The sequence below is a fragment of the Podarcis bocagei genome (genome assembly GCF_964188305.1).
Source record: "Podarcis bocagei genome assembly, chromosome: 2".
NCBI lineage: Eukaryota > Metazoa > Chordata > Lepidosauria > Squamata > Lacertidae > Podarcis > Podarcis bocagei.
Genome location: NC_138126.1, coordinates 95,988,038 through 96,015,427, shown reverse-complemented (window position 1 = coordinate 96,015,427; position 27,390 = coordinate 95,988,038). Strand labels below are relative to the sequence as shown.

The 27,390-nt window shown below is 40.2% G+C and overlaps 1 protein-coding gene across 10 annotated transcripts in view; it reads right to left on the bottom strand.

Moving 5' to 3' along the window:
* TNRC6C (trinucleotide repeat containing adaptor 6C) overlaps window positions 1–27,390 on the bottom strand; it is a 432,408-nt gene that overhangs the window by 50,944 nt on the left and 354,074 nt on the right. For 8 of the 10 annotated variants that reach the window (XM_081185338.1, XM_081185344.1, XM_081185340.1 and 5 more), the window contains 2 exons: window positions 18,083–18,415; window positions 659–3,247 (listed from right to left, as the gene is read on the bottom strand). In XM_081185338.1, coding sequence (XP_081041464.1) covers window positions 659–3,247; window positions 18,083–18,415 — 2,922 coding nt within the window. Of the gene's footprint in view, window positions 1–658; window positions 3,248–5,495; window positions 5,634–18,082; window positions 18,416–27,390 lie in introns of all 10 variants that reach the window. The other 2 variants (XM_081185339.1, XM_081185347.1) reach the window with 2 other exon arrangements.

Here is a 27,390-nt window from a genome sequence, read left to right as displayed (position 1 = left end):
ATTGGCAAAGGGATTGGGGGAGATGGCAAGCAATGTGAGCCACAGCAACGCTCCCTAATGAAGATGATATTGTCAGATATGTCCTATGAAGGGATAGTGATCTGACAAGCATGTGCAGATGAACTGACAACCATTATGTCCCATAGAATTGCCAGATTATGGCTTTAAACACACCTACTTGGCTATGTATATTTTAAAACAAGGTATTAGTATCACTAGCCAATTACCAAAATCATTTCATAATCTGATAATTCTTTATACCTTTTCGATTTCTCTCTCCATCCTTAGTAAAACAATTATTATCGTAACCACAATTTCAAAAGAAAGATGATCCACAGACTGATCTAATGGCATGCTGTCTGCATCTTCTATCCTTTTGCATATCATTTCTCATATTTTCATCTGGTCACCCTAACTTAGCCTCTTGTGTCTGCCCTGTCTGTGTGCTGTAATTCAGAATGGAAAATGAAATGATAAATTTTAATAGCAATGAGTATTTTGGACACCTTTTTACACCTTATTCGTATTAAATACAAACTTATCCTTAAGGCAGGAAGTATAGCTTGAATATAAACAAATAATGCCTACATCACACTTATTAAAGTTTCTTTCCAAAAGGTAGCATACTTATTTTGAGAAAACAAAAGCTGTATCATACCTGGACCAAGCAGCGGGGACCGGTTTGACTGGGCACTTGACTGGTGCGGTGGCTGAGGTTCAGCCATGTTTGCGTTGATAATGGTGGTGCTAGTGGTGGCGGTTGTGGTACTGCTCTGGATTACAGGATTGTTTCTATCCCACATGTTTACAGTCTTGTTGTTATTGTAATTTGGGTCACCCCAAGCTGAGGTACCATCATCAATCTCCATCTTGCGCCGAATGGATGGTGGAGAGGGCTCTTCCCACCCCGTTGCTTCACTACTATCTTTCTGTTTGGCTGGCACTGGTCCACCAACCCATCCTGATCCAGTCTGTTTAACAGAAGCAGCTCCTCCCCAATTACTCACGTTGTTGTCCTGGGATTTAGAAGCCCAATTCTGTTGAGGACCAGGTTTTAAAGATTCCCCCCAGCTCGTACCTGTATTAGCCTTGCTGTTTGTGCCATTTCCCCATCCAGTGGTCCCAGAACGCGTAGTATCATTCCAGCCAGACCCTGCTCTATTGTCAGCATCCCATCCAGAACCATTCTTTTTCCCATCTCCCAAGTGTCCAGGGACAGATGAGGAATCAACCCAATCTCCACCCCCTGAAGTCCAGCCTGGATTCGATTTCTGTCCATCTCCCCAGTTTTGAGATTTGGGTTTCTGAGGTTCACCCCAAGTAGGCGACTTGTCCTCCTGATTTGTGGTCCCACTCCAAGTGTGGCCACTTTTGGCAGCAGCAGCATTATTGACAGCAGTAGAACTTGCTGGCTCTCCCCATCCCCCTGGGCCATTTGGCGCTTTGTTATTGTTGTCGCCCCAACCTGTATTAGTTGGAACTGTTGCAGGTGGAGAGCTGACCCACCCAGATACTGAAGAGGTATTTGTACTGTTCATGATGGACCCATCATTCTTGCCCCCCAAGTTTGAAGGCTGAGTAGCTGCACAACCCCAGGCCTCAGTTCCATTGTCATTCTTTCGTTCAGACCTTGGGGATTCTTCAAATTCCCAGGCAGTGTTTTGTTTTACAGGAGTCTGTCCCCATCCAGTGTTGGACAGAACCCTTGGGTCAAGGTCATTCCTTGGCAACTGGACTTGTCCTTGGTCTAGCATTCCCTTGTCTCTTCTTCGAGCCTCTCCAGTTCCTTCCCTCCCAGTACTGCATTCATTCTGACTCCCATTGCTATCATTACTGCCTTCACTACCTGTGTTGCCAGATGCTGCAGCTTTGGCCCAAGAGTTCATTTGTTCATTGCCCTGCTGCATGGCAGGATTCTGGCTGGTAACACTAGAGCTATCCCACCCTGTTGATCCTTTCCCATTGATGTCATTACTGGAATGCTGGTTTGGGGGCTTGCTCCATTCACCATTAACGCCATTACTGGTGCTGCGGCTTGGGTGGCCCCAAGCACCAGAATGCATATTACCAACACCACTGTTGCCACTGCCCCTGCCCCATGCTAAGATCCCAGGACCAGCAGGAGGCCCCGAATCCCATGCACTTGTTCCGTTCCCTTCCTTTTGTACAGCACTGCTGGATCCATTTTGTTTAGCACTTAATGCTGAGTTCACAGTGTCTCCATTCCCCTGACTGAACCCAGAATTGCTGTTTCCTGTGGCAGGATTACCTGGGGATATCCCCCACACTGAATTGCCCATTCCTTCACCACTTCCCCCACTGACTTGAGAAACTGATGTCCCATTAGCACCAGGAAGGCTTTGCAGGTGGGGCGGGATGATGGCCCCCATGCCAACAGCCATGCCCCAGTTCGGCAGTCCATTTGTCTGCATTGCATTGATAGGGTTTGGTGAAGAGTTCATGGGGTTAGCGTTATTTGGTCCATCAGTGTTAAGGTTCTGAGGTTGTACGCTGAAAGACACATTCTGAGAAGTGGACGTTTGTGGTTCTGTGCTCTCTTGCGGCAGCAAGTTTCCCCAAGCACCTAAGGTGCCCGTTGGGTTCCCATTCTGGTTGCCCATGTTCTGACCTATGGCACTGACTGGACTGCAAATACTGGAAGGGTTGCCTGCTCCCACAGTTCCTTCATGTCCGAGTACAGGCCAGGCAGCTGGATTGGCATTTGGATTAAGGTTAAGATTAATGCCAGCATTTGAGTTGGAAGCACCCCAGCAATTTTGACTTCTACCATCTCCAATCATGTTGTCCATCTTTCCATCCCCACCACTGGCAGAGCAATGAGCTAAGCCAGAGTTGGAACCTGTGGCAACACCCCACACTCTGGCTGAATTTCCATTACCATTTGCTCCACCAGCTCCAAGGGCACTCTGGTTAGAAGTGCTTTGGATGAGTGCTCCATTGGTGCCATTATTGCCATTGGGTTTCTTTGTATGTCCAGTGAAGTTGCCTTGGGCACTCCCTGTAGCCATGCTACTGTTCTCTGAGCCACAGTTGGAGGCAGAGTCAGTGTCTGTAGTACATTCTGAGGCAGATTCAGTCTCAGTTCCTGTAATGGAAGGCCACGCTTCCTTGTCAGTCCTGTCTATTATCACTTTATCCCAGCTGCAATTGGCTTCACTTCGGAAAGTGGGCTGCTGTCCCCAGTGAGTATTCTCATAATGGTCTCCCAATCCGCTGTGACCAAGGTCTGAAAAATTAAACATGATGTAAATTAGTCTGCTATCCAATGACCCAGATACATCAGTTGAACTCTGGCTTGATTGTTATGTTTACATTCTTTAAGACTCTTCCTCCCTCCTCTATTGTCTAGCTTATGGGTAGGGGTTCCCAACTTTCACTAAGCCCTTGGAGAAGCACGGCTTGTGAATACAAACAAATTCTTCAATAAGTATAATAATGCATTTTGAATTCTAGGTTCTGAAAAAACAAGTGCGTTCAGTGCTAATACACAAAGGATTTACATGCAGACAATAGTACTATTTCTCTTTTATTAGGTTGCACTAATAGGGTCAGATATAATAAGCAATACTTTGGGGCATGCAATTTCCAATATTTTCCTATATGCCACATACATTTTAAGCTGAACTATTAAATGGGAACTAGAAATGAAAGAAAAAATCTACAAAACCAATCAAGCGTATTCTGTGGTCAACGAACAGTTATTCATGCCTTGTTAAATTCAGAAACAGAGATAAAAACTTCACTGTGAGGACTGATTTCCAATATTAAAATACTTCTCAAACATATGAGTTGTTATCACTTTCAGTTGTATGTTTTCACTGCATGAAATGAAATCAAAGAAATAGTTTAGAAAGTATTATCACTGTAAACTAAGACTTTGATGACACGCCTGGTACTCGTTGGCATACATACTATCACTCTAGCACAGAAGGTGGAGCCACACATAGTGCTGGTCCACAGGACTGGGTCTCTTCAAACAGGAGCCAACATACTAGTCCACTTCACAGCAAAGGACAGGCCTAGGCTCTTAGACCAAGGTCATAGATTAGAAATCACAAGGTATAATAGAGAGAACCGCTTGTAAATAGCTGCAGGATTGAGGCCTTTCATTCATTTCATATATATGAACAATCAAAAATATGGGTGCTTAAAAAAAAAAGGTAACTATGACGGTAGTTAATAATGAAGATCACTTACATTTTGTACTATAGCACTGATAGCTATTAAATATAAATTGAATGTTCTGTACTTGTCATATATGATTTGGGACTTTAAAATGATACTTGATTGACAGGCCAATCTCCCTCTACAAATAAGCTGGATCTTCTCAAACAGCTGTTACACTGTGCCTCGTCCAGATATAAGTCAGCCCCTAAACTATTAATGCTGTAGGTTTCGACAATTTTAGTTTTTTAAGACTGATGTGACAAAATTCCACAGTTCTAAATTGGGGCAACAATAACTTCCCTGTCTGAAATAAAAAGTAATCAATACCATGACCTCAATGAACATTTTAATGTAACTCCAAGATCTGATACCATAATCAGTATTTTAAATGATCAAAACATATCAGAAAGCAATCTCAAAATCAGAGTGAAAATGTAACCTTATGAAGAAAAACATGGACCTTCACTATAACTGTGCATCCTGGAACAAAAAAACTCCATTCAAATTCAATGGGAAATGGTTAAGCTTTTTATGTTTACCAACATGAACAGACATTGACTGATTTGATCAGCACTTAGATCTGAGGTCAGAACTAATCTCAAAACTAGTACAAATTTGAAAGCATCCAAAAAGTCAGCTTCTTTCTATTTGTTTCTTTCATTCTAGTAGCTGAAATACTTGTTTATGCAGTCAGGAATTCAAAAAGCACAAACATTAAAGTGGGAATCTGTCCTGCAAGTTTGCTTTCACAACAACACTGACTCCATAAATGCTGAAGCTGTCAAGACTCTCCCAGAAAGGCATATGCAAATGTGGAGGGTTAAGAGATGAGAACGCTAAATAAAACAGCTTTATTTAGAGACAAAATCCAAAATTAGGCAACGCATGTGGAAAAGCCTATTACTCTTTTAATTTTCTTCACTACGGTATGCTACAAAGTATGTTCCGTCTGATGTGGGAACCTTTAATGCGTTCAGAAAAAGAGCTGAGCAGCGTAAAAAAGAGCATTCTTCATTATTAGATAGTGAGTACTCCATGAAACACTAACACTCCAGAACCAAACAGCAGTAGATAATGACAAATAACAACTTCATTTTTTTGCCCAGCGCAGCATATCTTTAGCAAGCAGCTCTTTCTCTGAGGACGCCATTTTATCAAACCTGAAAGGCAGCCAAAAGCTTAGGACGCTGTGCTGCTGCTGCTGTCTCTGAAACATTATGTAATAAACTGATTTAGCAGAAGCAGATGCCATTTGCCCCCTTCCCCCCCCCTTGCTGCTCTATAGGGGCCAACGAGTAATGAAATACCTGAGAAAAGGTGCTGCCCAACCATCCTAGGAGACGCTACATTGTGTGCAGAGCTGTCTCCCCTCCTGCATCTAGGTTCGCCTGGGCTCTCGGCTTCAATATGTCGGCTGTGTACAGAGTGAGCCTCATCCTGTAGAGCTGCCAAGAAAATCGCTCAGTGCAAGTGTGCGCCCAGACAACCTGCAAGCTTGCTCAGGCCCTAGCTGGGCTGGCTTTGGAAATGCCCTTTCCACACAGGGAGACTCCTACCCCCACCTCTAGCAGCACACAGCCCCCTTAACTCTGGGTAAGGTATCAACAGATGAGGATTTTAAAGCTTTGATTATCTAATTGCAGCTGACACTAAACCGATCTTCCTTCCTCTTTAAATTCTTTCAACTGTCACAAAACATTTTCACTTCGAGACCTAGCCACAATTAGCACGGTGGCTGCTTTTCTTCTGGTTTTTGAAAGTCAGCCAAAAGAACAGCCGCATATTGCCGATTGGCTGCATGCAAATACATTCCTGCCTCCTTCATGTTTCCATCCTCTTCTTTCCTCCTCTAAACAGCAGTGCTACACACACTTGGCATACCAGCACTAACTACAATACTGGGGACAAACCTTATACAGAACCTGGCAAGCCTCCAGGTGCTTAATTACTTCTCTGCCTTTATCGCGAAAGCTGAAAACATGCAAGTCTATTAAAAATCACAGCTTCTATTTGTGAGCGTACGGCATTGTCACTGCGTGCTCAAACAATACATTATAGGCTGTAAGTGCTTTTCCCTCTCACAATTTCAAAGCGTGGAATGGCAAAGAGAACTCTTTTACTGTTGCTTAAAGTTCATTGTCAGTCTTCCTAGATTTTGAGAGCAAATCAGGTGATTTACAGCATACAAGCTATGAATTATGGTGCCATCCATCTATCCAGACTTTAAGACTATAAAATCAACCACCAATAGGGATTACTACTAATAATATAGTTGTCCTAGCATAGGATAAGTACTCCCAGAAGTAACTAAAATATGCATCAACTTGCCACAGCGGATCTCATAGGAGAAGAATCAGCTGCAATTATTCAGAAGCAAAAAAGTTAAATTGCACATAAAACATTATCTAGCTCCTAAAAATATACACATAAAACTGCACCAAGCATATGAAGGAACATAGCCAACACACTGTGAATTTAAGATATATATATATACACTGTAAATTTAAAAAGAAAGTTTCTAGCCCATAAGAGTTATATGCTAGGCTCAAAAATGAGCAGGCATTGCTAATGAAAGTAGCCAGAGGAGCTGTTGAGAAAGGAGAAAGATTTCCAGTGGCCAGAACTTCAAATGTCCTGCAGTCTTCAGCTTGCAAGGGTTCATTGACCTGCACAGTGGACTGTCCTCTGTGTTACTGAAAAAAGCGTGTAAAATTTAAAATGCAAATGTGCTTAGTCTGCATGAACTTGTTTGCAAACTTCTACTTCCTGAAGCCTATGTGCATTTAGGTTACTTTAGCACCATTTTTAAATGCAGGGTATACATGGCCAACAATCTCTTTGATTAAATGACACTGTATCACTGATGTTTCTTTGAACATTTAGTCACAAGCAGCTGCCACCAAGTCCTCAGTCGTTGCAACTGCTTTACCTTCTCTTAAGGAATTTATACTTTTGGGTTTCAGTATTTCCTTTTTTTTTCTCTTATTTTGCAAATTATTGGTTTCTCTTTTCTGTAAAATTTATTTTACTTTTAAAAGTATTTCTGTACCACCTTCTCATAATCTAACAGCAATATTTAAAAAATTATAAAACATTTAAAAAGTACAGATCAAATACTGCATAGGCCTGTCAGTGTAAGAAAGTCTTCAAGAGAAACCTGAAAGCCTAAAGCAAGGATGCCTGCAGATGCCCACAGGATGGGCTGGTGACACTGAATATCCCTTGAACCACTGGGTTGGTGCTTGTTAGGTTTCCCCATCCCAAGGCTGTCAATGTGTGTAAATGACTAATCGAAGGAGGGAGGTGCTAATATATCAGATATGTCAACGTATTTGCTACAAAGCAGTGTTAGAAACAGGGATAGAATAGCTAGGAGCCAAATGGCTTCTGGGACCTAGGTTGTGGGCGCCAAAACAGAATGTCTAGTCGCCATTTTTTAGCAGAAATTGTTAGTACATGTTTAATTTGCTGTTTACAATAAAAGTATTGGTACCGTACTTCAGTTTTCAAAACACTCTACTCTTTATTGTTAAACACCTTAACATATTGTCTGTCCTTTGAGGCTTCAAAGCACATACATTTCAGTAATCCTTGAGTGACAACCAGGCATAAAAAAATGGCACTCAGACTTTTTGAGGTGCTTGCAAATTGAGAATCTTTAGGTGCAAAATGCACCCTGCTAATTTCGAGCCCTGCTACAAATATATCAAATATGTATTTTAAATTTTTAAAAATACACTATGGTGTGTTAAATGTACTATTTATGAGTTAGTTTCTAACAATTGCTAAATACTGAAAAACCAGACATTAGTTTATGAGGAAATAAAATTATTTCTGCCCTATTAACCAACATCTGTCTTCCTTTTCCATCCAAAAGGTGTCCTGAATTGAGCTATAGTTGTCAGGCATCCTATGGGGATGGGATGGGCATTTAAGAATATATTTCACTCCAGAATGTATATCTGGAAAGAGTTATCCTCTGCACTTGTAGCTACTTGGTTGTCCTTTAAACATGGTAGACTTCAAAGGTATTTCAAATGTGTTCCAAACTATTCCAATTACTCACAGACATACTAGATAGAGAGATCAGCTGTTGGCAGGATCTTGCCAATGTTGGAAGACTGCCAAGCACCTGGTAGCCAAGCACCTACAAATTTAAGTCTGGCATTTAAAACCATGACAAAGGCAACCCCAAAATGTGATGCTGGCCCTAGGAATTAAAACCTCTTTTCCAGTCTTGCACCCAACCACCTCTATGCCACTAAGTAATGGGTGCAGCAATTACTAATGCTGTTTTCCATTTTTTTCCTTTGTTGCTTTTATATCCTGACTTTCTTCCATCATAGAACCAAAGGTGGTGTACATGTAGTTTATTACAGATTATCAATTTAAAGCTATTCTTTTCTTCAAGCCCTGCAGAAAATATTTTTCTTTTTGCAAAAAGAGTGTTACAACTCTCCAGTTATATTACTTTCTCAGATGTCTGGAATTTTTTTAGGCAAGTCTCAAGCAGAAAATAAAAACAGTGTTATCTTTCTGGTGCAAGTTACAATTGCAATAATCTTCTAAGCACACAAAAATGGTAATTTTACTTTTTAATATAATTTTACATGGAAATATTGTGTACCACACAGAGGTTTTTTTTAAAAAAATAAGACATTTATAAATGCATTTAAATAAATAAAATAATGTGGCCACTTCTAACAGAGTATCATAATGCTTAGGACAACATATATGTGTATATGTAACTTGAAACAAACATGTGCATACATTTTAGGAGATACATTAAAATCAGCTTTCTGCTTAGAAATTCATCTATTTATCTGGAATTGTCATTTGAAATCCTAAACTTGTTTTACATGATAGGCACCTTCCTCTCCACAGCAAGTAAGTGTTATGTCACAAACATCCCAAAGGAAGATTAGGACTTCAAGTGGGACATAAGCAGCAGGAAGAGCAGGTCAACTTCCAACCCAGTCAAAACCGATTAGCCATGCTAAAAATATACAAAAACTCCATTGTAAGGCGGCAAAGGTTACTGATTACATAGTACACTTTTCACAGCCTCCCAAATGCCAAGTTTAGCCAACTACCAAAGTGATGCTCTTCTTCCTTAACCTCGATACAAACATTTTAAGGCTCAGCTATTATTAGATGCAAAGGCCATGTCTCACACACTCCTTCTGACTGTTCTGAACCCCTTTCTCCATGTAGCCAAACTTTCATGATATGATAGCCTTAAAGTATTCTCATTCAGTTTCCAATATACCCCACTGGGTAGTGGGTTAATTTGTCCACCCTCCTCCCTCTCCCCCATTGAGAAATAAAATTATATTAACACACATTTCAATGTTCGGCTCAGGGACAAAATCCTTTAAGCAAACTACTACTTAAATTTCATGTTTATATGATGATGAAAAGTGTACTAAGCACTTAATGGATTTTGGGAACATAATGTAGGAACATATTATAATACAAGAAACGTATTCTGGCAACCAGCGGATGATATCCAATATTAGTCATACTCAGAGTAGAACAACTGAAATCAATGGAATTATGTAACTTAAGCACCTTGATTTCAATGGGTCTACTCCAAATAAGGCTTAATTAGCTATCACTCAGAAATTTCTAAATACCAGGGGTCTGAATTTCAATAAGTATCATATAACAGGTACAGCAAGTGACAAGGTTTTAAAAAGGGATATTAACAAATATATCAGAACCTACAGAATTCTGGGGAAATTCTCCTTTCGTTCTTTGTGAACTTTGGACTAAACTGCATTTATAGGAATATTTTTCATAGTTTTAGACCTCAAGATACTCAAGGCAATGCAATCGTTTGTAATTCAGTGAAGTCTGAATGTTTAAGCTAGCATCCAGTTTTAACAAGGTCTCATAAATTATGTGCAGAGGTGTATCTAAAATAGTGGTCACAGATATGTCACCCATCTTTAAGAAATTAAATAGCATGCACAAGTCTACTTCTCTTTAAATGCTAAGTTATTGTTTAGGCATTGCACAAAAGTGGTTGTCCTTATATTTTGGAATGTGTGTAGCTTTCCACTTCCATACCTACCTTTAATTTTCACTCTAGTTTGAGAGTTTTCCAAAACACATCTGCTTTTCAAAGTCGTCAGCTATACTACATTAAACTATGTTCTTAATTAGCAAAATATGGAACAATAACGCTCAAAAATGGTCTGAATGCACTCAACAGTTCTACTGCTGAAGAAATGAAAGTAAAGCTGCCTGGATCAGAAATCACCTGGCAACCATATGTAAAGTGCTCTGATAGAGTAGGGTATAAATAGTTTAGCAATAATAATGTTTTAACAAATATGGCATTTATTTGCATACATATTTTATGTATTAGGTAACTGATTACTGCCCATGGAAATTTATGTTGTATCTTAGCAATTTTATTATTCATTCAGTTTAAAGATATACTGGAAAGCATAAAACTCCTCCAGTTCCATTACTTCTCCTTCCTGTCATCTTTCCTTCAAGTGTACATTTGGTGCTAGCATTCTCGTTGGTTCTCCACTTACATATTTAGATTTCAACAGCATCAGCACTTAGAAAATCTATCCAAGGCCCTCTGCCAAAAGTGGAGTTCTCCAGACATTCAAACCTTTGATGTGCAACCAAGAAACTAAAATCATTTTGTTTTAAGATTTAGCAGAATGTGCTTCAAAACCATATGAAACCTGATGGCAGATTTATTTTCCTATCTTATTAAAGTATTTTACTGCTATTGTTTTCATATGTTCCCCACCCAGAAATATCAAGGATAGGCAGAATTAAAAATCTAAATAAAGGACAAAGCAGAATCACACTGCTATAACTGAGAATGCATTCTAAACCCAGCCTATTTCAATCAAACCCCTAAGGTTGATGTATAACTCCACATGAACTAATCCACTAGGAAGAATAAAATAAAGCAATTTGCATAGAGGCTGCAGCATAACTGTCTTTCAAGAATAAACATATTAAAATACATAGGGTTGCACCCAAATGCTGCTGAGTGTGCCTTCACCTTCCTGTCCTGTCCTGTCCTCTATAGTCCCCCACACCCCCAAAAAATCTGCTCCAGAGGGTTAGGGGGCAGGCCTCCAGAGCATATTTGAGAGTTCACAAAAGGCTGCAGTCCCATTGCACAAGTGCAGCTTCACTCGCACAGTACTGGATACAACACATGTATTTTCAATTAAAGATCTCATATTAGCTAGTAACAATTTGATGAAATGTTACAACCACACTAAAACCAGCATTTAAGGTCTAGGACTTCAGACCTTTGAGAAAAACAAAGGAATGTTAAGAATTTAAGGAATGTTTCAGCATTCAGCATACCTAGAAAAGATTATTTTGCCAGCCTTAAGACTGCATAGCCAGGAAGCACAAAAACAATACAAGAAGGCACAAGAGCTGGAGGGAAATGGGGTAAGACTTCAACTCCAATAAGAAGGATGTTGGCACTTTTTGCTTACAAGGATTCTTAAACTGCTATAACCAATAATCAAGTGCCAGCCAATTTTTCTATCACTGTTAAGCATATTAAGGCATACAAATGAAAGAAAAACGGGAATCAGGGCTCAATTAAACTCAAACCTCACCACGATTTAGCCCCTGAAACTGTGTTTTGGTTTTGACTTTACTGCTCAGGTTCCGTCCTGCTGTTCATGAATGCTTTCCTCCTCACGTCTAAAGAACCGCAGTCTGATCCCAATGAATGTGTTTCAGAGGACACAGAACTTTCAGCTAGACTTCAGCACTGCCCCCTCTGAGTCATAACCATTTAGACTGGGGAAAATGCAAAATGGTTTACTAATCACAATAATTAATAAAATGGATTTTTTAAAAATACACCTGAAGCATTTATCCATTTGTTTTTGGATAAGGGATTGGAAAGATTTGCACTCAGTGCATCTTTAACTCGTTACGAAAGAATGCCTCCTTCCATTTACTTACTCCAAATAAGCCTTGCATTTCATTCATACTGCCTGGGTCAGCTTTGGTAGACCCCTTTTAGCCTCATCTTTTCTCAGGCTATTATTGAGAAGGAATATATTCTGAGATCCACAAGTAATTCTTCTCAGCTATGATATAAGCTGGCCTAAAGCCCATTAACTCTCACAGGCCTAGCTCATCCTGCTACAATATCATATCATGCATTTATAGCAGGAACGGTTGCCACCTCTCATGGTTTCTTAAAGTAACAGCTGCTGAATTTTTCAGCTGACTTAAACAAAGAATAACTTCAAACTCAGATTTTGAGAAATAAATTGTGTCAACATTCTGTATAAATTATTTTATTCAAACCAATACAGAGATAGAGTGGCTCACTGCCACTTATGCTCCAGCCCTAGCTCAGCCCATTTCATCAACCACACTTTCTCAGTATATAAAGAAACGAAGTGGGCTCCACAGCACTAGAAAGGGCCTTCAAGAGCAGTTGTATCTCACCATTCCATAATGAAACTACGGCCTTGACAGGATCACCTGTTCTATACACTGAAAACCCTCCACAGCAGTTAGGAATCTATCAGATTCCATCAGTCTCCAGCAGGTGGACCATCCTAACTGGTTCCCCACCCTTGCAAGGGAGAATTGTCATTGCAAGTCCAAGTCTCACAAAGAAGTGGTCTGACCATGATAATGGAGTGATATTCACCATCCTTTATTTCCAGACCACCCCTCTCCTCACATGAAGTGAAGACTAAATCAAGATTATGCCCTGTTCTGTGCCTTGGACCAATGATTATCTGAAACAGGCCTATGGTTGCCCTGAACTCCCAAGCTGAACATAAGGAATCCTCACCATGCATACTGAAGTCACCCAAACCACCTCTCTGGGTTCCTCCAACACGACAACCTCAGCCAGTTCGGTCAGGGAGGCTGTTGAATAACAAGACATTGAATAACATTCTCGTTGGTTCTCCACTTACATATTTAGATTTCAACAGCATCAGCACTTAGAAAATCTATCCAAGGCCCTCTGCCAAAAGTGGAGTTCTCCAGACATTCAAACCTTTGATGTGCAACCAAGAAACTAAAATCATTTTGTTTTAAGATTTAGCAGAATGTGCTTCAAAACCATATGAAACCTGATGGCAGATTTATTTTCCTATCTTATTAAAGTATTTTACTGCTATTGTTTTCATATGTTCCCCACCCAGAAATATCAAGGATAGGCAGAATTAAAAATCTAAATAAAGGACAAAGCAGAATCACACTGCTATAACTGAGAATGCATTCTAAACCCAGCCTATTTCAATCAAACCCCTAAGGTTGATGTATAACTCCACATGAACTAATCCACTAGGAAGAATAAAATAAAGCAATTTGCATAGAGGCTGCAGCATAACTGTCTTTCAAGAATAAACATATTAAAATACATAGGGTTGCACCCAAATGCTGCTGAGTGTGCCTTCACCTTCCTGTCCTGTCCTGTCCTCTATAGTCCCCCACACCCCCAAAAAATCTGCTCCAGAGGGTTAGGGGGCAGGCCTCCAGAGCATATTTGAGAGTTCACAAAAGGCTGCAGTCCCATTGCACAAGTGCAGCTTCACTCGCACAGTACTGGATACAACACATGTATTTTCAATTAAAGATCTCATATTAGCTAGTAACAATTTGATGAAATGTTACAACCACACTAAAACCAGCATTTAAGGTCTAGGACTTCAGACCTTTGAGAAAAACAAAGGAATGTTAAGAATTTAAGGAATGTTTCAGCATTCAGCATACCTAGAAAAGATTATTTTGCCAGCCTTAAGACTGCATAGCCAGGAAGCACAAAAACAATACAAGAAGGCACAAGAGCTGGAGGGAAATGGGGTAAGACTTCAACTCCAATAAGAAGGATGTTGGCACTTTTTGCTTACAAGGATTCTTAAACTGCTATAACCAATAATCAAGTGCCAGCCAATTTTTCTATCACTGTTAAGCATATTAAGGCATACAAATGAAAGAAAAACGGGAATCAGGGCTCAATTAAACTCAAACCTCACCACGATTTAGCCCCTGAAACTGTGTTTTGGTTTTGACTTTACTGCTCAGGTTCCGTCCTGCTGTTCATGAATGCTTTCCTCCTCACGTCTAAAGAACCGCAGTCTGATCCCAATGAATGTGTTTCAGAGGACACAGAACTTTCAGCTAGACTTCAGCACTGCCCCCTCTGAGTCATAACCATTTAGACTGGGGAAAATGCAAAATGGTTTACTAATCACAATAATTAATAAAATGGATTTTTTAAAAATACACCTGAAGCATTTATCCATTTGTTTTTGGATAAGGGATTGGAAAGATTTGCACTCAGTGCATCTTTAACTCGTTACGAAAGAATGCCTCCTTCCATTTACTTACTCCAAATAAGCCTTGCATTTCATTCATACTGCCTGGGTCAGCTTTGGTAGACCCCTTTTAGCCTCATCTTTTCTCAGGCTATTATTGAGAAGGAATATATTCTGAGATCCACAAGTAATTCTTCTCAGCTATGATATAAGCTGGCCTAAAGCCCATTAACTCTCACAGGCCTAGCTCATCCTGCTACAATATCATATCATGCATTTATAGCAGGAACGGTTGCCACCTCTCATGGTTTCTTAAAGTAACAGCTGCTGAATTTTTCAGCTGACTTAAACAAAGAATAACTTCAAACTCAGATTTTGAGAAATAAATTGTGTCAACATTCTGTATAAATTATTTTATTCAAACCAATACAGAGATAGAGTGGCTCACTGCCACTTATGCTCCAGCCCTAGCTCAGCCCATTTCATCAACCACACTTTCTCAGTATATAAAGAAACGAAGTGGGCTCCACAGCACTAGAAAGGGCCTTCAAGAGCAGTTGTATCTCACCATTCCATAATGAAACTACGGCCTTGACAGGATCACCTGTTCTATACACTGAAAACCCTCCACAGCAGTTAGGAATCTATCAGATTCCATCAGTCTCCAGCAGGTGGACCATCCTAACTGGTTCCCCACCCTTGCAAGGGAGAATTGTCATTGCAAGTCCAAGTCTCACAAAGAAGTGGTCTGACCATGATAATGGAGTGATATTCACCATCCTTTATTTCCAGACCACCCCTCTCCTCACATGAAGTGAAGACTAAATCAAGATTATGCCCTGTTCTGTGCCTTGGACCAATGATTATCTGAAACAGGCCTATGGTTGCCCTGAACTCCCAAGCTGAACATAAGGAATCCTCACCATGCATACTGAAGTCACCCAAACCACCTCTCTGGGTTCCTCCAACACGACAACCTCAGCCAGTTCGGTCAGGGAGGCTGTTGAATAACAAGACTATCAATGTCTACCAGCCATGATGGCTGCATACTACCTCCACAATCAGAAACCATATGCCTTTGGATACCAGTTGGATAACACATTTTAAAGGCTGTAGAATATTAATTAACCAAAGGCTAGAGAAGATTTGGCAAAATTATAAAAGGAAGACTCAGAAGACCTAATGGTGTCAGACAATGATTGCAATGCATAAACAGCAGCTTCTTAGAAAGGGAAGAGGGCTATGTTCTTCCCGTTCCTCTACCTCAATCTGGAGGTAGGTCCTGCTTGCAAACTTCACAAATGGCTGACCACTGTTAGAATGGGAAGTATTTAGAGCAAAGGACTAAATGGCCTTTTGGTCAGATACAACAGGGCTCATCTTGCACAGAAAGCCCCAGTTCAATACCTGGCATGTTCAGGTATTGCTGAGAAAGAGACCAGTCTGAAACACTAGAAAGTCACTGCCAGTCGGAATAGACAAAGCAGAACCAGATGTAACAATGATTTGACTATGACTGCACACATACTATACCTTTCAAGCAACTCTGAAGCACATTCTTTCCCTTCAGAGAATTCTGGGCATTGTATTTTACTCCTCACATAGTTATAATTCCCAGCAACACTTAACAAACTATACTGCCCAGAATTTTTGGAGGGCAGAAATGTGTTTCAAAGGTATAGTGTGTATGTAGCTTTGATGTAAGACAGCTTCATGCATTCATGGACAAATTCTGCAGACAGCTTTCCTCAAATTGGGTTGTGCAGGAGAACAGCTGGTAGTATGAAATGTTTGCATCATATCTACATATGTCATGAACTAAGAGTGGGGGACCTGTGACCCTCCAGATGTTGCTGAACTCCAGCTTTCCTCTGCCTCAGCTAGCCAATCATGGATGAGAGGAGTTGTAGCCCAACATCTGGACGGCCACAGGTTCCCCACCCCTTCCATAAACAGTCAAAATTTAAGATTTCTCAATAAGCAGTGAGCTGTAACTGCATTGGAATTGCTGGAAATAGGCAGGAGGGAGGCTGATATTTCTTGCTTGCCTGGATGTCCAGTTAACTCAAAGCAGAGATGAAATGCAGCAAGGAGAAACAGATGGGAGTGGATCCAAGCAAGTGGATAAGAAGCTGCTGCACAGAGGTTAGAGGAGCAAGACAGATATTTGTGACTGAGCAGAAGATACAGAGAGTTTAGAAGGGATGTGTGATTTCAAACGTTTCTGAAGATTGGTTAATGAGAAATATTATGAAGCATTACTTGAGTGCATGTTATATATTTTCCCCATGACAGCCTTCTATTATGAGAACTGAAGATTTGAAAGGAATACCTGAAGTCAACCAAGCATGAAGCAAGATTAAATGTTGCGTTATGTTTTCCTATGTGGGCTACAAATAACTATGAAGAAAATTAATGTTGTTATTGTAACAGTGATTATTTTAAGATTATCCGCATTATGGCTACATCAGAACAAACCTTAAAATTATTCACATGTAACCTAGCACGAAGCCAAAGTCCATTGAGAAGGCAACATTGCCTCATGGCTTTTAGGACACTTATAGCTTCTGAACATTGTAGCAAGGATGCAGCTCTGACAAAACATAGTAAATCAATCTACCAATTAACAAAATAAAGTGAACAGGCAAGACTCTTCAAAGGTGTGTGCCTCCCTTTAAGTTACAGATTAACTGTAAGGCCTCCATATAGCATACACCTTAACTTATAGGATCTGCCTATCTCAGTACAAGTATATTCAAGCACAATATGTTTCAGTGTCTACTCAGACTGGGGTATCAAGGAAGCAAAAGCACCATAACAATTATTTAAGCCAAAATATACTTCAAGATGTACGGACTCAGAATGAGCTGAACAGCAATCATCACTTGGTCCATTCAAGATATACAAGCATCAGGCTGTGAAGGCTTTGGTTAAAGGAATGCACTCTTCCCATGGAGATCCACCTTCCATTTTGAGAGTTGTATTCCTTTTGGACACCATTTTTAGATATATATGATTTCACAAGGTTGCATCCAACTAAGTTCTAATAAGAGTAGACCCACTGAAATTGACAGACATGGGTTTAGTAATTTCAGCGGGTTTACCCTCAGTAGAACTTAGCTGAAAACAACCACTGTCGCAATTAATTAGTCCTAGCTGTTGCCTGTAGGAAAGCTTTTACAATTACAAGCTGCTTCTTGCTAACTTGGTTTCAAGACTTTTAGTTAATTACATTTATATTCTAACCTCTCATGGAAGCATGCATGGGCAATGTTCTCAACTAGAGTATGGTAAGCAGAGATCAGCAGTGTTGAAACAGGCAACATTTGGTACAGAAACAGCATGTGACTACTGCTTTATAAGCTACCAACATGGCTTTATATGAGTGTTTCTGAAGAATTAAGTCTCATTTCTACACTCCTCGCACATACTTTCTAGGTGAATGTACTCCTGCGACCAGAGAACAGAACAAAGTCTTCCCCTCTAAATGACCACTATGTTCTGAACAGGAGAAAGGCAATTCTGAGTTAAAGGTTAACTATTTAATTGAGAATCTGAACAGGTTCTCTTCATGCAATGCATTTCCCAGCATAAATCCTTACCTGTTGGGGTCTGAGTTTTACTGGGGTGGTGATGTCCACCTACTCCTGGCTGTGGAGGAGGACTTGCTCCTGCTTGTCCAGTACCTTGCGCTGGGCTCGTGCTGATCAGAGTTCCAGTAGGCAGAGGCTGGCCTCTTTTTAAGAGCTGCTTCTGTTCTTGTTGGCGGAAGCGTGGAGGCACCTCACGAGGCAGGTATCGGGATGCAGCTGGCTGCTGCCCATTGGCAGATGCACGCTTGCCATTGCTATTGTTAGTAATAGTGCTGGTGGAAGTACTGGTACTGGTACCGGCAGGTTGGGGCTGGCTTAAACTGGTCTTAATAGGTTCTGGCACTGTTGAAAATGAAAGATCAAAAACACATTTATCGGGCGAAAGAATTAAACAACATTCTTTTTAAAACACAGCTTAATTGAAAGTAGATCTCAGTCCACCTTTGTACATTTGTTTTAAATAGAAACTAAGTAGTTTCCCCCAAAGTATGTGTTATGGAAAACCAACACATTGTACATTTAAATGCAATCATTTTTCTAAAAAAATATTTATTGGCAACATCGACCGATTATGAAGTATGAAGGGATCGTAAGTGATGTGCATTTAAATAATTTTAGAAACAGGTCCCTAATCCATTATCATGTTCCCTAATCATGGCTCCACAACTAAAAAGGCCCTGTCTCATATGCCCATCTGCTTTCTGCATATGAAGGAATGCAAGGAAAGGCTTCAAATGCTGATTTAAGTGGAAGGCCAGGCACATATAACATGAGGCAGATTATTGAGAGATTTAGAAGTCAAAACCAGTACTTTGCATTGGACCTGGAAACAAATCAATAACCATCACAAATGAAATAATATATGTCCCGTATTATATGCATTTTGAACCAACTGAGGTTTCTCAGCACTCACACAGAACACCTTATGTTATGATGGCTTAGAAAAACTTCATACAGCATAGTAACAGTTCATGCAGATAAAAGTCAGCAAATCATAGTTTGGTATAGTTTACACACTAGGTCACAAATCTTCAGGCAGGCCTAGGTACCAAGTTGTTAGAATAATCTCAATATCTTCTTAACAAATCACAATGAAGACTCAATTTGTGCCTTCTCATAAATGTCAAACTTCACCTCTTATCTTGTAAATCAGCTGCTGTTACATAGGTACAAAAAGAGATGCCATTCCTTCATACCCTGCTTCTCTGAACAATTACAGAATAAAAATGAGCTTAAGTATTCTACAAAATTCACAGCAGCCCTTGTGTTTTACATTCTTTTCAACTTCATTTGTAAAGCTCAAAGTCAATGTGCTGCACTACATATACAGTACATTTAACACAGCCCAGGAATGTATACTCTGGGAATACAGATGAAATACTGACTTTGTTTAAACCTCTGCAGCTGCTCAAAACTAGAAACATTTCCTGGGTTTTTAATTGGAATGAAACCAAAGCTAGATCCCCATTGTAGTAACATTATCCAAGAACAATGAAGTATCAAACAGAGAAATGCTTGTACTGTATTAATCCCCACCCCACCCCCTGTAACCTGCTAAGGTCAATATCTAGAGATAGAGGAAATCACAAAGTAATTGATGGGAACATGACTTTTTTTATCCACAACTGTACCATTAACCAGCTGATGCAGAAGTATTTGCTGCCAGAGTCAGGCTCCTGGAAAATTTTAAGCAATGTGATCCTATTAAAGCAGAATGTGTGTGGGTGTTTACTAAAAGTACTTTGGGGAGGAAATTAGCCAGTTTTACTACATTAATTACATTGCCAAATACAAATGTTTTGTACCATTTAAATACAGTGGTACCTCGGGTTAAGTACTTAATTCATTCCGGAGGTCTGTTCTTAACCTGAAACTGTTCTTAACCTGAAGTACCACTTTAGATAATGGGGCCTCCTGCTGCCACCGTGCTGCCAGAGCACAATTTCTGTTCTCATCCTGAAGCAAAGTTCTTAACCAAAGGTACTATTTCTGGGTTAGCGGAGTCTGTAACCTGAAGCGTATGTAACCCGAGGTACCACTGTACAGACATCTTAATAAATCTTCTCAGAATTTTCTATTTCCTACCTAATCTGATCTATTAGAAATCAGTTTCTTTTTAAAAGTTACAGCTAAGAACGTTACCCAGAGATAGTAGTCCAAAATGTTAGTGCAAATTTGATGTGCAATTTCGCTCTGTTGCCATCTCACCTTTTCTACAACACTTCTTCCCCCCCCCCCATTTTTAATTTCCAGTATGCTCATCCTGTACCACAGGGGTGTAGAACCTGTGGCCCTCCAGATGTTGCTGGAATACAGTTCCCACCATCCCTGACCACTAGGCATGCTGACTAGGGCTAACAGGAGTTGGAGTTGAGCTGGAATAGCTCAGCTGGTAGAGCATGAGACTCTTGATCTCAGGGTCATGGGTTGAAGCCCCACAATGGGCAAAAAAGATTACTGCAGTGCAGGAGGTTGGACGAGATGACCCTTGTGGTCCCTTCCAACTCTACAGTTCTATGACTCTATGATTCTATAAAATATGGAGGGCCACAGATTCCCCACTACTGTTGTACAGGAAACCATAATATGATGGAGATCAAGTGTGTGCTGTTGACAGCTAGGCTCTCAAGCTGCAAATTCTAATAGTTTCCACTTTGTGGTCCCAAAAGCCCACCTGGCTTAACTAGCTTAAATCCTTTGTGGGTTGCACTGTCAGCATCTGTCAGTCAGGCACAGAAGGAGCTGCCCTTTCATGTGCATGCATGTGTGTGTGTGTACACACACACACCAAACCAAAGTTTTTTTCATATTAATATATGTTTGGTCAAAATCTCTCACATTCTGACAGGATAGTCTGCATTTGGGAATTTCAGATTTCCCAGTGTTTCCAGTGTGCACCCTTCCTGGCTTTAATAAAATCAAAAAGGGTGACCAACATGATAATATTGCATTGAATGTGAAATGCTGCCATGGTGGCTTAAACCACAATTCAAAAAAATCTATCCATTCTTTAGGACTGCACCCCTATGCGCACCTCCCCGAGAGTAAGTCCCACTGAACTCAGTGAGGCTTACACAAGAGTAGACATGCCTACAACTGCACGTGCAAGTCTGCACTATTTTCTCCTTCATTCAACCATTTGCCACATAATGAACACATCCAGTTATTCTACAACTATTATGCATTAAACCATTACATTACCATTGTACGCTCCCAGGCTTTTACTCCCCAATTACTCCAAACAAAAATAAACCTTTCCCTTGTACAATTTCTCAGGTTACAATCTTCTCTTTGGTGAAAGCCATTTGTTCACAGGAGACAGCACTTCTTTAGGCTTTGAAACAGAAGACATTGCATGTATCAATTTCACACACAGTGAAAGGCTAGTGCTTATACAGGGAAGATATTAGAAATTGTAGATCTCTATGCAGGGTTTTGAGGCAGGAAACCAAAATTGTAGAGGACTAATTCAGAGGTGAATTCTGTACCATCATGCTAAATCTTTGTTGTCTGGCTTTTCTTATTCAGACCTATTCACTTATTTATATCAGACACGTGTGCACATCCCAGTTATGATGTGTGCCTCAGACCTGCCCTCCAGATTTCTATCAAACATGTCACACATGCTAATCTTGCCTGAAGTAATGAGGCCAAACTCACTTGGTCTGCGCCTGATTCTCTGGTGCAGAGCAATTGGGAGTCTAGCAGTGAGGGGGTGCTCGTGACACAATGCAACTGGCAGCCCACATGAGTTATCAGAATGGCTGAAAGAGCACAGAGTGCCAGTCAAATAAAAACATGGCCTTGGGAAATCCACCAATTCCAAGCACTGATCTAAGGCAGACTGTGCAGAAGCTACTGTTTGATTGTCCTGCAGGAGAAAATCTAGAAGCACTACTATGGTTAAGTAGAAAAGCACAATGACAACTGAGAAAAGCCAATGGGCTCCACAAAGAACCTAGATATGGTAAAGAATAAAAGCAATAACATGTTTTATTTGTACAGAGACAGCCTCAAAACAAATCAAAACAAAAAATTGCACAATGGAAAGGAAAATTAAATAGCAAATGGATTTGAAGGATAATATTAGAAGCTAAATGTTCCCTTTTAAATTAAGACAAAACTGAAGAATAAACAATTCTGCTTCTCATCAACGCTGTGCACATAGCTCCCATTAGTTTTTAAAAAGCAGAAAATTAAAGAGGCAGTCTTAAAAACTATTCAAGACAACCAATCCTCTGTTAATTCTTATTCAAAGGGTCAGTTTGGACATTATGCTAAAGAATTATATGCTTGGAGATATGACCCTAGAGTCCAGCAGTGACCAGGATCCCAAATTAGACGTTACAATGTCACTGGCTAAGGTTCCTGGATCTGAGCCTGGTGTTGATGGTCAGAAGACTACTGCACCCAAGGCCGGCAAGCAAAAACCTGCTGAGCTAGTTCTCACAGTTTCAGGATCCCAAGAGCCAGGACTGTGGGGGATACCTTTCCCCAGATCTGAGGAAATAAATGCTTCCCACACCACCTCACCAGTCCACAGCACAGACAGCACACAAGGAGGGAGGCCATGAGGTGCAAGGTCTTTAGGTCAGAACTTGGCCCCTTTCAGAGACTCCAGTTTTCCAAAAGGAGATGGAACCTATGAGAAGGGGCTTAGAGGCAGAAGTTCAAAAGGCTTCAGTTCACTTCTAAGCCTTCCTGAAGCAAGTTGTTCACTAGGAAGTTTCCTTGGAACCGTAACAACAGACTCATCCTGCTCTGTGGGCTTCATCATGGGATCAGGACAAGATGGGACATATTGCTAAAACTCATGCTCATTTACATCCCATCCTCCTGTCTGGGGCAGCTATAAGGAGGAGAGCAGAAGTATTTGCTTCCAGTTTCAAATGAGCCAAAGTTCCTTATTATTTGGGAACTTGAGGGAATTCTTGTTAGTGAAGAAGCCCGGATCATATACCAAGGGTTCATCCTGGCTTGTTTAAATTAGTCATAGTTTTAACCAGGGCATTTTTTTAAACAGAACTCAGTTCCGGCACCTCACAGGTGGGTGCCATTGCCTTTATAAGAGAACAAGGAAGGTATTCATGATGAGTTCCAGCACCTCTTTTTCTAGAAAAATAGCAGTGGTTTAAACTAGCCATAGTTTCAATAACGACAGAACAGGGGAGGTGGGAGTACACAAGTCTGAGGCTCATTTGCTTAATCCAAAAAATAGTTTAGTCTTATGTTCAAAAAGGCACTGCACCTGCCTTTTAGACATGCTTCTCTATAAAGTAGATATGTGCCACTTCAAATACAGCTTAACCCACATTCAACACTTGCTTTATGGTGTTGCATGCTGATGGGCTTTTGCAGCAAAAGTCCTTCTGCTTTACAAAATATCTGATATGCCTTCAAAGTATTTTGTTTTGCTTAAATACATTTAGCAGCTTGGTGGTAGACTCTGCTACTGCAGGTGACCTTTAAGGAATACACTTACAATGTATAGCATGAATTAAATTGACTGCAGTCCCTCAGGAAATGAATTTCAAGCCAGTCTTGTAAAGGAGTATTGCTGCTTGGAAGGACAGGGCTTCTACTCATGAGATTCTGCACAGCCAGTAGTGAACTGCATTATGCAGCAAGTGAGGGAGGTCTTCCAATTTCCATAAGCTATTCTGCTTTTTAGAGGTCTAAACTGGTTAGTACTTACGTGTACCCAAAATTTCAATCTAAACATTCTCTCTTCTGATGAGCTGCCTAGCTGTGCTTGTAGAGGGGGGGGGGAGAGAGAGTTGAACCAGTAGTTGCTATAGTACTTTATTTGCCTTTTTGTAGAGGGCTTAGGAAATAAACACCAACAAGAAACCTTTTGAGGTAGCTATTTCAATTCCACATAGAAACATGGTTTGATACCACAGGGGGCTTGAGGAAGGGGCCCCATCAACTCAGCTCTCTGGAAATAACCTCTCCCACCAGACCACCCCAATGATTCTTGCAAGATGCTATTTAGTTTACCAAGGTCATCATTGGCTATGTGAATGTATGGGGGGGGAGTGTACTCTCCAAAACATTGCCCAGATTTGGGAGGGGTGGGACTTGCTCTCCTGGATTATATGCATTTGGCAAAAGATTTTTTGTGTTGTTGTTTTTTCGAGATAGTAAACTTTTCCTGGCATAGATTCAAATTAGATAATATTACAAGTTTGCATTGTCTACTTAGAAATCAAACTCAAATTAGCTCAGTTTTTTCTTGCCTGGTTGGTGGAAGTCTGCCAATGCTGAAGGTATTTATATTGCAGGATTCAACCAACAAAGAAGAAAAAGGTTGTGCCCAACAGTTTGAGCGAGTCTCCTCCCACAAGACAAACTCTTGCAAAGTAGCTCACTTGTTGAGCCCTAGGCCCAAATGAGCAGCAAAGGACAACCCCAAAACGGTCAAATAAAAATTGTGACACACAGACCACCACCCCATGTCACAGAAAGCACTCTAACACAGAGCTGTTCTTCTTCCAGTCTGATAACTGAAAGAGAACTGAGCAGGAAGTTATGAACATGGACAGTAAGGATTTGGCATGTGCCAAAAATCTAGCCTAGCTTGAGAGATATTCCAAATGAGCTAAGCTATACACAGGTACAGAAACCCAATGTGTGGTTGCACAGAGGGACCATGAAAAAGAAAGATGCCAGTTGCTCTTTACTAATTTTATTAATATGGTCTCAGATAATTGCAAAGTGGTAAAAAGAATCAGAGTGGAAACACAACTGTTCCTTGTTTATTTCTGCAAAATTGTGTTTCACTGGCCCAACAATAGTGTCATTGACACTTCAATTTAGAGCCTTTATTATTAAGGCTCTTGAAGGATTCAGTGTTATACAGGCAACACTAGCACATCAGATCTCTACATGTGTATCCAACTCTATGGAAAGGAACATGTTTCTTTTTCAACCAAAGGGTAATAGACTGTCTTTAACAGTGTAATAATTATAACTTTTTCCCTAGCCATATGAAACAGAAGCTAATGAGTTGGAATGGAAAGGAATTCAATGTCAATACATCTTTTAAATCTGGATCTTCTGAAACACTGATAGCAGTTGAACTTGTGTGTTTTTTCTGTGCTACTTTGCTTCTGGTGCGCTATTGCAAAGACGTATTTGATGGAGAAGCAAATACCAAAAAGGTTTCTACCCTATTAAACAATGAGATATGTAATAAACAAAAATCCTACATTTCAACCTTAAGACTAGATTGTGCCATTTCTTTAAGAGCCTCTTAAAGGGCACGAGCAGTAGAGTTTTAAAATATGCAAATGTATTTAAATATAATCAATCAGTTAAAAGCTATAAAATGATTTTAAAAACTAATCAGTTGACAGCACTAGTTAGAAATAAGAAGGTAATCAGTCTACTAACTTAGAATTAATGTCCTCAAAAATATTTATGAGAGCTGATATTTTTCAATAAACTATAAAAGGATTCTGAATGTATCCTCACACAAAAACAGCCCGCTTTCAGGTTCATTAAAAGGCAGGGAACCACTTAATAATAATAAAGTCTTTCTGCCAAAAATAAGGTTCACTTGATTATAGAATTTCGAAGAGAGGCATTCAGCTACATCACCAAGATAAAGTAAAACCTTAGACATCACAAATGGCTTGCTTCCAAATGATCCTGCTGCTTTGGGTATCAGGCATTTCAATGATTTGCATAAGGTATTTTAAAGCAACAAAGCATCAAGTTGTAACACATACTAAAATAAAATCCTTTACATGCAATTTTATAACAGCCCTCACCACCAGCTAAGTAGCCGTGGAGATTTCCTACAGCATTGTGGGAAAGTGCCTGCTGCTTTGAGTGAATGCATTAGCTTTGCTAAAGCTTTCTTTACTGTGTAGCAGATCCAGTGACTGACTCATAAACTGTCAATTGTTAGAGAGCACCTTTCTTGGTCTAAGCGGTACATTTGGGAAGGGAGGGCTTTCTTCTGAATGCACAAACACTCTCACACATATATCTAGCAAACTTTATAGAATGATACAACACGACATGGCAGCGGCTGTGGTCAGTGGAGGCTGACTAGAACACTAGAATGCTGTGCACCACACAGTTAATCAGCCCCAAGGGCCAATCTGCCAATCTACAAAAAGATCTTGCCCGTTACACAAGAGGCTGCCTGTCTACCCTTTCACCTGAAGGTAATATATTGCCGTTGCTGTTGTCATTTAAACAGCTCCTTGAGATACAGAAAAGAAATCTAGTCTAGTGTCATCATGATGCCATTGAGAAGATCAGCCCACTTTTGAGCACTGAATTGTTCATTTCTAAATGACAGGATTTCATGCACTATTTTGGTTTCTAAACAACATTCAAGAACTGCAGACTATTTCATTTTCAAAATAAACAGAGCAGGAGATAACTCTGATACAAAGAGAGCTCAAACGTGGATTTTAAGAGACAAAACCAATACTGTACTACCTTGTGTTTTTATGATAGATATCTATTTGTAATACAGCACAAACGCTTTCCACATTCTAAACAAATTGCTTGCTGCTAATAATCACACCATACTTAATGGTATCTAACTTCCTAATCCAATTTTAGAGAAACAAATCCAATAATTACTTACATATGCTTTTTAATGATTACAATCTCAGAGGAATCCCAACTCTACACAAAAGCATTAAGAAATTGTATATGGATTTTATTAATGCAATGAATGGGATCAGTCACCCAGATTTCAATTACTACAAAAGCTTTTAAGCACATTTCTACAACAGAAGGAAGGAATGCATACAGAAGTGACAAAAACTGCTTAATCCCCATAGTGTTGATTTCTCACTGTTTTAGACTTCCAGTATCATCAGATCAAATTTTGTACTATGCTCTCTTCCACTCCTAAAATAAAGGAACCCAACCCCCTCCAAGCACACACAAAAACCCCTTGCATTTCTTCATCGACAGGAGGAAAGAGAGGTGCAACACAAGAGAGTATTCTGGAATAGGAACAGTTAAACCCAGCAATGCATTCTTGGCCACTGCTGTGACAGGATTTATTTACAGCTTCCATTAAACACAGCAGCTCCATTACAAAGTGCTGTATGTGAGAAGAATTTTTGATTATACAATGCAAGTGCCGTACTGCATAAAACATAGCATGCCAACGTATTCCCCCCCCCCACCCGTAATTGGTTTGGGTCATTGTTTGATGGGTTTATGAATTCATTACAGGAAACAGATGGATCCCATAAATCAGAGCTATTCATCCAGCCAATCAAATGGGCAATACCCCCATCTCCTCCTCCCTCCCCCCGTTCTTAATGAAGCCACTTCCTTCG